The sequence below is a fragment of the Lucilia cuprina genome, chromosome 4, assembly GCF_022045245.1.
Source record: "Lucilia cuprina isolate Lc7/37 chromosome 4, ASM2204524v1, whole genome shotgun sequence".
Lineage (NCBI taxonomy): Eukaryota > Metazoa > Arthropoda > Insecta > Diptera > Calliphoridae > Lucilia > Lucilia cuprina.
The window spans coordinates 63,420,034-63,430,852 of NC_060952.1; the positions used below are offsets into that span (position 1 = coordinate 63,420,034).

At 29.6% G+C, this 10,819-nt stretch overlaps 1 protein-coding gene across 1 annotated transcript; it reads right to left on the reverse strand.

Annotated features, from left to right (window-relative positions):
- Nucleotides 1–507: 507 nt before the first annotated feature.
- On the reverse strand, nucleotides 508–4,757 carry LOC124419244 (acylglycerol kinase, mitochondrial-like). The gene is made up of 2 exons (XM_046947867.1): nucleotides 4,641–4,757; nucleotides 508–1,590 (listed from the first exon to the last, which is right to left on the reverse strand). Exons 1-2 carry the CDS (start codon nucleotides 4,755–4,757, stop codon nucleotides 607–609), a joined length of 1,101 nt encoding a protein of 366 aa, XP_046803823.1. The 3' UTR covers nucleotides 508–606.
- Nucleotides 4,758–10,819: the final 6,062 nt, after the last annotated feature.

Below are 10,819 nucleotides of genomic sequence, written 5' to 3' on the forward strand. Positions count from 1 at the left end.
TAACGGCATGTATAAATTAGATTAGAATAAATATAGTGCCCACAGATATCTGGTGATAGAATTAAATCTTGGATTGAAAGAAAGCTTTAACTGAATATTTTCCCAGAGGTAAGGTTCAAATCATACGGGTACCAGTCTACTAGGGAGTAGGAACTCTAGGTAGTTAATCTGATAAATGAAAAAACCATTTGACGCAACTAAAGCTGAATTTAAACAAGTATCTTGAAAGTGATGTTATTTCGGAAAAAATACCTAATACTGATTGGAAGATTCCAGAAAACTGAGTTTCTGAACATTGAAAAATAATAATTCAGTTTTCTGATTGAAGATTCCAGAAAACTGAGTTTCTGAACATTGATAAATAATAATTCAGTGAACAATTTTTTCATGAAAAGGATTTGATGTAGACCTATTATTAAAATTTCACAAAATTTGCCATAAAATGTAGTTAACTAAAGTACATGTGTTTCACTTGGAGGAACAGATGAAATAAAAAAGATCGTAATGTTTACTACAAACCGTTGAGCTTTATTTACTTTATTTGATGGAAAATTGTTTTATTTAATAATACGCATTTACATCAAATTATAAAATATTTATTTAAAATTAAAAAACAAGTTTTAATGCATTTGGTACAAATGTGATTTTAATGTGTCGGGCGTCATAGCCTTCACCATCTATATAATATGTTTGATGCTCAGACCCAATAGGTAATAACTCAATTGAACGACTTTCAAGAGAGATTGAAGGTTGTATTTTCATTTCTTTTATCATATTTCTTAAAAAGTCCGACCGAGAGGATATATTTTCAATGACATTTGTATTTAATTCAAAAAATGAATCGGAGTTTTTATGGCATGTAATGTCAATCTGTTTGGCGTCAATTTTGTAAGATTCTTCTTTTGAACAAAATTTGTTTTTCGGCATTTGATTTAGTTGTTGAGTGGGTAATGCAGGATTCAATATTTTAGAGGCATTAAACCAGGATTTATTTTTTACCTGTATATCACATTTATTGCATCCAGGACATGGTGGTGTGGTTACGAGATTTGCTGAAATGTTTTGATTAAATTTTTCGCTTAAAGATGTCATTAAAACGGAGACATGGTGTTTTAATGCACCAAAGTACCAGTACTTTTCTTTATTAATGTCTATATCCTTTAACAAACCCCACGAGAATGCAAATAAACCAAAAATTGGTTTACGGATTTCGTGAGATTTATCAGTCTCAATAAGTTCATATTTAATCACAGGGTGGTATTGTATACGACATCGAATTAAAGAAAGCACACATTGCGACAAATATTTAACAGAGCCAAACATTCCTTGTGATTCATTGTGTACCAAGCTAGAAGCAGTACAATTTTTTTCGCCTAAAGGCAAAAATAATATGGGGCACACTTCTTCATTTCTTCTTAATAGTCCAGTTACAACTTCTGATGATGTACCATCACCTCCAGCAACAACTACGACATCGGGCAACTGATGTAGCGTTTCCATTAACAATTTAGCATGTCCTATGTGTTTCGTTTTAATAACTTCTACTGAATATCCAGCCATATGCAAAATAGGCTCACAATATTTTTTAAACTAAAAAAAAAAAATAAAAATAGAAAATTATTATAAATCACAGTAATCTTTTTAAAATAAAACATGTAAGAAGTTATAGTCGAGCAAGGCCGATCATATAATACCCTACACCTGTATACGAATAAAGTGTGATTTAGTTTACATAATAAAGCATATAAGTTAAATTGTACCTTGCCTCAAATATACTTAAGCTATTTATTGTTCAATAAAACTGTGAATATTAAAGTTATATTTTAAAGGGGATTTTATAGGGGGGTCAAATAAGGCCCTATAATTATAAAGTTCATGAGAGTCATCAAGACTAGTATAGAACTTGGTTTTGCAGCTTTTTTGTCCAGATACGAGTAAATTAAACATAATTGAACTTAGAAGCCATATTTAGCGGGTACAGTTGTATGGGGCCTAGGTCAAATAATGGACCGATCTTAACCATTTTCAATAGGCTTCGTCGCTGGGACAATAGAATATTATGTACCAAATTTTATTGATTTATCTTAAAATTGCGACCTATAGTTTGATTATAAGGTTTACATGGACGGACATAGCTAAATCGACTCAGAAATGATGAAATGACCAATATTATTGTGCGTTATAAACATCAGCACAAACCCAATGGTGTATGGTGTAATTATTTTTCTTGTCCTGAAAAATAGAAACATATGATTAGTATAATAATTCAATTCTTTATAAAATTATATGGTCAGAATCAAAGGACTACCCCTCCCACCTAACAGATGTCTGTTTCCCACATTGGGCGGTCTGTAAGAAACGATCTGTTGATTTGCTTCTCCTGTCACTGAGACAGGGCAATCAGTTTTGAATCCGTTGATTCACGCACTTAAGTGTGCAAGTCCCGAAATCCATCATGCGTCTGTTCCAGATTGGACGGCTTGATGGTCTGTCTGCTCCCAGTGGGACGGCAGTATTTAGTCCTGGCAGTAGGCCAAAAATGCAACAAAACAACTTCCAGAAGGGCTTTCGTTCATCGGCGGGCCGCCGAGTGCATCGTTGAGCGTCATGTCGCCAAACCCAACCGGTATAGATTTTCTGCAGACTATCACTACAACCGTAAGTTGTGTCGGCCTACAAGTATCCTCTATCCCTAATTCTACCATCGTCCATGCTGACGTGGAGCTTCGTCATACCGCTTCTAAAGTCTTATTTTATTGACGGATAACATCATTGCATTGACGCAAGTGTTACTAACTTCAATATATAATCAAAATGCCGTTTCCAAAAGTGTGGTGTAAGGTGTATTTAAACTGCATTTGGGATGCATTGAAATTAACAATAATCTTTTATACTAAGCGTTATTTCAAGCATTTACACAATTCCTATGGCCCAATAGTCCCTGTTTTTGCCACAAAAATATTGAAAACATTTTTAGAAAAAAACGAAATTTTCAATTGTATTTATTTTTTTAATATTATTTTCAAGTGTCAATATTGGTCCAACCCAGCAAACACAACGAGTTTATTTCAAATTTAAAATAATTTTTAATTAAAATCGTTCTTGAATTGTTCAACTGAAATTTGATAAAAATAACTAATTAAAATCATTATTACATAAAATATCGAATTTTAATATCAAATAAAAATATAAAAAATTCTTAAACGATAGAGTTTGTGTTTGTGGGGTTATATATTTTTCAACTAAAACACTCTCACGACTTAGGTTTTTGACAGCAGACTTAGGTTCTGTCACTCTCAGTTTCATTTCTATGTATACCTATTCTATGTTTTGTAGTTTCTGAGAAAAAAGCTGAAGAATTACGAAAAAATCGTAATTTTTTTTCGAGGAAGTGTGAAATTTTTACTCATAACTTTTAACGTCGTGAGCCGATTTTGCTGATTTTTAATGTCGAACTGCTTAAATAATTTCGGTGAATTTGGTAGATATCCTTGGCTTAGTTTTAACGCGAGCGTGTTTTATACAGACAGACAGGCGGACAAAGCTAAATCGACTCGGAATTTCACAAGGACCCAGAATATATACACTTTGTTGTGTCTTAGATGAATATTTCTTTGTGTTACACAAGGAAAGATAAACTTATATATACCCTCTATCACCACTGATGGTGTTGGAGGGTATAAAAACTATAAACATAATTAGAAAGTATGCACTGCGAATCACTTAATTAAGGAATTTAATTTTGTCAACTTTGAACTAAAATAACTAAAATATTACGAAATTATTGACTTTTCTTTTTAAGAAATTTAGTTTTTTCTCTTTGCCTATAAAAAATAAGGAGATAGTATAGTTTTAAAATCAAGTGAACTGAATGCCGTCTATAAAGCAGGAATAACTATGAAATAAACAGCCAATTTTATGCCGTTACTTTAGGAAGGTTTAAAGCTGCAGTAAAAATATGAAAGAAGTACCTACAAAAACGCAGCAACACTTAAAATATTAAAAAAACTGAAGACATATTTTAAATACCTGAATGTCCTTGGAAATTTTTGCAAAATAGTAAATGAAAGTTTTTGTTTTTCACATTTTGTCGAATCTTTCAAAAGAAACCACTATTGAATTAATAAGGACAAAGAACTACATTTTCAACGTAATAACACCAGAGAAGCCGGAGTTTTGATGTCGGGTGCCATATCTTAATATGAGACGAACAAAATTAATTGATGAATAGTACAAAAGAATTTTAATCCTTAAATGCGCAACAACGCCAATTTTCACAAAAATATATAATATGTAAAATTTTTAAAAAAATATCATCTGCGTAGCACATTTTTTAAATTTTTTTTGTGATTTTTTTAATAGTGGTAGTTTCTTAAAAGATACAATGCGCACTCTCCTATATTTTAATTTTCAATGAAAAAAAAGACCAGTATTTTAATTTTTAAGTTTTTTTTATTTATAAAAATAATTTGTAAATTTTAAAAACACAGTTAATTTAATTTTAATAAATAAACTTATAAAATTCATGTCACCACAACAAAAACAAAGAGTAAAATAAAGTAATAAAAGTAATTGAAAGTTATGATATTTATGAAAAGAATTTTTTCAGCGATCACACACATACAAAACATTCCTCTTACTGGAATAGATTTACTATTATATGAAAACATTGCATCAGCCATTTCCAATTTGAAATCGACTAACCGTATTTTAGATTCTGGTTTATCTTTGTGTATTCTTCTAAAGGATCTAGGCATTTATAATGTCATGTCAAGAAGGTGATAAAATACTCTCGTTGCCCACTTACGGCTCTTTATTATATTTTATGCCGGTCTATTAAGCTACCCATCTACTCCAAGTCTACTCCATTATAATCGTTAATGATAATCATAATAATCAAAAAATTATTTATTTAGTTACAGAATTATAAAATTTTTCTTAAAGGTTTATTATAATTTCTCTTGATGACAATATATTCATTTAAATTCTAAAATTACATTAATGATATATTTACTTCTTACTTGCTAAAATTTAATACATATATACCTTTAGTCTTTAAGAATAATTCTTATTCTAATGCCTTGGGATATACAACATTTTTTTACCCTCTAGTATAAATAAAAAAACCCACTTATCGATTTTGAAAATTCCTACCACAATAGTTTTCCCGATTAACAATATGTTACATATGAGAGATGCCAAGCAAAATATTGCAAGTTCGCCAATTTCTACCTATCTATGAAAAATTTGAATTATCTAACAGTTTTCAAGATATACGAAATTTTGTATTTAATGCACATATATGGTGCCAAGCCCCCCACTGAAATCCCGCCCGTTATTTTCATAATGTTCACATGAATGTCAAAGTTATTCATATAAAATTCGAGAATTCTAGCTCTAATGGTTTCGTAATTAATTATTTTTTCTATTTCATTCATGTGGGGGCTTCAAGCTCTCCAGATTAAAGATTATAAGCAAAATTTCATAAATATATTTCTATATTTTCCTAGATAAACAATATTTTGTATTTTATTCATAGTCCCCATTAAAAGTTCGCTCGTTATACTCGAAATATTCAGATGAATGTCAAATGAAATTTAATTATTCTTTCTCTAACAGTTTCTGAGATATACGGATGTTTCTATTTTATTCGTATGGGCGCCCCAAGCCACCTCGGATGAAAAATTCGTTTATCTTGAGATAATGTAACAGATAGAGTCCTAAAATTTTGTTGGAGCCACTTTAGTTTCAATATGATTATTTGGATAAAATGTGGGAGGACTAGCGTTAGATGCGTGGCACCTTCCATATAAATTAAATACAAAAATTCGTTTATATTGGAAACTATTACAGTTAGAATCTTATACAATTAAATTCTTAAAATTTTGCACGAAGAGAGCAAACTTTCATCTGAGGGGGCTTGGGGCGCTCATACGAATAAAATAGAAACATTCGTATATCTGAGAAACTGTTAGAGATAGAATCATTAAATTTCATTTGACATTCATCAGATATACGAATTTTTCTATTTTATTCGTATGGGTATGGATGAAAGTTTGCTCTTTTTTCTTAAAAATGTTTAGATGAATTTTAAAACAGTGAGTCAATACATATAATACATAATATACAAAATCAGTTTTTTTAATATATACATGCAGTCGTATTTAAATATCTTTTTATTATTCAACTAGATTTTTATACCCGTCTTTTACGGGGTTTTAAGTGATCATAACATTATACATACGTAAATATTCATTCATTAAAAATTCTTAAGGTCTATTATGAATAAATTTCTTATAATTTTTGGTAAACAATATTAAATGGAATATATTTTAGTTGTATTTAATCGGTGTTTTTGCTCAAAAGTACTAATTTTAACCGCTTTTATAATATTTTAAATTTAGTGCCTTTAGGATATACAGAAATACACTCCCTTTTTTTAAAAAAGGGCGGACTAGCGTTACGAGGCGTGGCACCTTTACATTGCATGGTAATAAAATTATTTCAAATTTTTCTATGTATTACGTTTGATTCAACAGTGGATAGACGTGTTTTAAATCGTTCTCACGAGAAAATAACATTGTGAATATAAATTCTTATTTAAAATATAAAAAAGATAAGTAACTGCGAATGGACGCTTATTAAATACATACATACTTATATATATATTTTTAATATTAAAAATACATTTAAAACAAATACTTTTTGTTAATGCAATTACTAACAATAACAATTTATAAAAAAACAAAAACAAGTATGAATGTATAATCGGGCGTAGCCGACCATATGATACCCTACAGTCAGTATGTATGTAAGAAATGGGGATTATTTAAAAAAATAAAGCATTTGATTTGTTTTTTAACTTTAGTTTTATCTCTTTTATCTTTTTTTTTTTTTGCAAAAAAAGAGATTTTTTACAAGAGGGCTCAAACTCCCCCTACCTCATAAATGTTGGTAAGGGGTATTTTTGTATGTTACGAACATCAGCACCCAACATACCTTCACCACTGAAGAGGTGTAGGGTATAAAAATAATGTATTATTGTGCATGAGTTTTTCTAACTCTCCAACAAGTTAAAGGAGGCTCAGTAGCAATGGAAAAATATACATACTTTGTTATGAGCTCTCCATACAACAACAACACAAAAGAAAAAATGAATAACCAAACAACAACAAACGAGAGATCTCCTCTCTTAAAAAAAATATATAAAAAACAAACAACTGATGCAATGGCTGATGAAAACAGTAATGCTAATGCGAATAATATCACAAATAGTATCAATAGCAATGAAAAAGTACCACCCATGTCTTTAAAAGACCACAAGCCACCTCCCCTCTATTTGCGCGAACTTACCACAAATCTATTGGTTAATAAATTGTCCCAACTTGTAGGCAAATAAAACTTCCACGTAGTCTCTCTACGCAAAGAAAACATTCAGGAAACAAAAATACAGACTTATTTAGAAAAGTCTTTCTCGGGGGAGTTTTCCCGTTTTTCCTACCGAGCGCGTAACCGGGTGGCGGATAGGGGGTGGTGATGGACCATCTGTCCTGATTGTCCACCACCTGGGAATATTATATGTTACGATTTTTACCATCATTTGCTTATATGTTTATCTAATACACGAACCAAATGTTATGAGGAGTAAACAATTTGTACTCATATGGTATACCTCCCTTATTTGTTGCATGCGATATTTTATCAATTATTAAATTACTGCAGTTTTACTATTTGCTCTTTTCTTTAAGATGCATTTTATTGTCTGTCCTTCTTTCACATATATTATCTCTTTAAATTATAAAAAAACTGGAATTTTTTATTACGCAATTTTTAAAAGTATATCGAAAGATTTTAATACTGTTTCTAACTTGATTTCATTACTTGAGAAGAAGTGGTATTATAAAGACATAATTATCAGTGAAAAATTTCCAAACATTTTAAATAAGTGAAATTTTATATTTATACCATTATAAATGTGACCAATAACCACATGGTATTACGTAATCTAAATTTCGAAGACAAAACCTGAATATTACATAACTTCATCATCATCACCACCAATAATGAGCTAATTAATTCTTCTAAATTATTAACTATTTCCTTATAAAGCTTCAAAAATTATTTAAGAATTTATATTATTTAACATAAATTCTTCCCATTTTTTTTCAAATATCAGTTAAAAATTTAAATCCTGAATATTAAAATGTACTAAATTAAATTAAATTTTTCTAACTACTTACATATACTTACAACTAGAACTAGCTTAAACTAACTAGAATATGCTTAAAATTTAAATTAAAACATGCAAAAACTAATTAAAAATTGTTATAAAATTTAAATTATAATAAGCCTAAATTAACTAAAATTTCTCTAAACATAAAATTGAAACTATTTTATACTAATTGCTACTGAAAATTTATCTAAAAATCTTATTAAAAATTATCCGAAAATTTAAGTTAAATATTATCTAAAAATCTAAATCTAAAATTTTAATTATTCTAAACAAATTTTTCCAATGAGTATAAATTTAAATATTATATCTATTTTAACACTCTAGATTGAATTAAACTATAGATTTCAATTATTTGCAACTTATCAAATTTGTTTACGAAAAATGAAAATGAATATTGTAAATTTTTCCTATATTTAATATTATTTGTAATTATTATATATAATTATATACATATTTTTTTCTATTTACTAACGTTTTTCCTTGAGTGTAAATTACTATGATTTTTTTATTAATTAGCTCGTCATAATTTTTTTTTTAACAATGCAAAGATATACACCAACAACGTCACTGTTTGAATGCTGGGCCCAACACGTCATGCAAGTGGATTTTTGGATGCAATTAATTTTGTAAGTCTCTTTATATTTTACGCTCAATTATTATTTCTTTTACTTATTATTACTCTTAATTTTTATAATCAATAAGTCGGTCCGTTTTCATATTGTTCCAATGATAAAATATTAACACTTTTTCATTTTCTTTTGTTCTTAAATGATCAGAATTGCTCTTCTTTTCTCCTTGTTATTCTTACTGTTTTTTTATATATTTTTTTGCATTTTTTCTTCTTTTTTTTAATAAATATATATAAAAGTGTAGTGTAAAAAAACATGTATTTCTAAGTTCTTATTAATATGGGAAGGATAGCCAACCATAATGGGAAAGGTATTATGATATAAATCATGTAATTAGGGACAGATAAACATATTAAGTAGGGTAAACAGTCTGTCAAGGTGTTTTTGGGAGGGAAATCAATACCCTACACGGTGTAACATCTAGTCGTCTTATGGTTTGTTAAACATCTGCATATAGTATTTTCTTATAAATCTCAATTGACTTCTTTTACACAGTCCAGGGTATTTTGTAGGCATATGGAAGTGTTATATGTTAATGCGTTGTGAATAACCGGGTTAAGAACCAAACATACCCAATGTAGAGCTAGCTGGACATCTTTTTCATGCCCTTAACCAGAGATAATTATATATTTTTTCACTTTGTCAATTTTTATTACTAAATAATAGACGGCGCATAACATATATGGCGCCCAACGAAAAGGCCTCTTCGTGGCCAAAATTTTGCTCTAGCACAATTGAAATTTTCAGAGAAATTATGTTCGTTTTTTCAAACCATTTTGTTGGTCAAAATGTCGTATTAGGACAATTTAATAATTATACATATACATATATATAATTCCATCTAATACTAACTAGAGTATGTAAGTCGTAGCTTATTGTAATTTTTTTGAGCTTTTAAGTCTATTAGCGACATATTTAAGTTATGTATTACTTATTTCAACCAACTTTTCATACTGTCGTTCCACATAGTCCAAGATTAATGTGTCATAGTTGTGTTTGGAACTCCTTAGTAATTGCTATTCAAGTCCTATTTTTATAATCATAAATGCTGCGGCTTGGCAATTACTTCTTCAATTTGAACATATGTCCTTTGTCTAGATAAAATGTTGATCCGATTTAGTTTGTAATTATATTACTAAAACGTGCATCTTTCATTATTAAATATTACATGATTTAATCAAAGTAGTTTTTACCTTATTTGTTTGGTCTATTTTCCCATAAGCATATTAAATATACATATTTCATTAAAACAAATTTTATACTAACCAATTAAGTATTGTTTATTAACATTTGATTTATATTTACGTATTCACTTTTTTGATTCTATAAATGTTCTTTTTGTTCGATTGTTACTGCAATAAAGTACATTTGTAATAAGTCCTTTTGTTAGAAAATTATTTTTCGGTTCGTTATGAATACACGAAGTTCTTCAGTGGGCGGGCAAAACAACTCGTTAAACAGAGGTCGGGGAGCTAGAAGCTCTTCAGCATCCCGCAATAACATCCCAATAGAAATTAAGGATACTAGTAATTCTAAATCAAGAGTAGTGCATTCTCCTGTTGTAAACAAGTCTGGTCAGGTACAACGAACTACTAGTGTAGAAAGCTTACCATCCCAACCTCTTTTCCAGGATATTCAAGTTATGAAAAATCAGAATATTCCCCAAACACCTCAGAATTTTATGCCATCTGGCAGTAGAGATTCAATTTCTGACATAAATACAGCCTCAGATAATGCTGCAGCAGTTCCAACCAGCAACACAGGAAGTTCTTTAGATTCGCTGATGGCCCTAATGGAGCAGACAATGCTTAACACTAGGGAAGAGTTTCGAAGAGAGCTAAATGCTATTAGGGATAGCATCTCTCAGATAGGCAGTACAAATGCAACTAGTTCCAATAGGGCACCTGAATTCATGCCATATATACCAAATATAAATACCCCTACCGTTAACGCCAAT

Bases quoted from the DNA above. Each gene is read 5' to 3' on its own strand.
- LOC124419244 (XM_046947867.1), bottom strand. From the start codon at position 4,757: ATGCCTAGATCCTTTAGAAGAATACACAAAGATAAACCAGAATCTAAA. The intron at 1,591-4,640 runs GTAAGAGGAATG...TTTTTTTTTTAG, and splicing joins ATAATAGTAAATCTATTCCA to TTTAAAAAATATTGTGAGCC.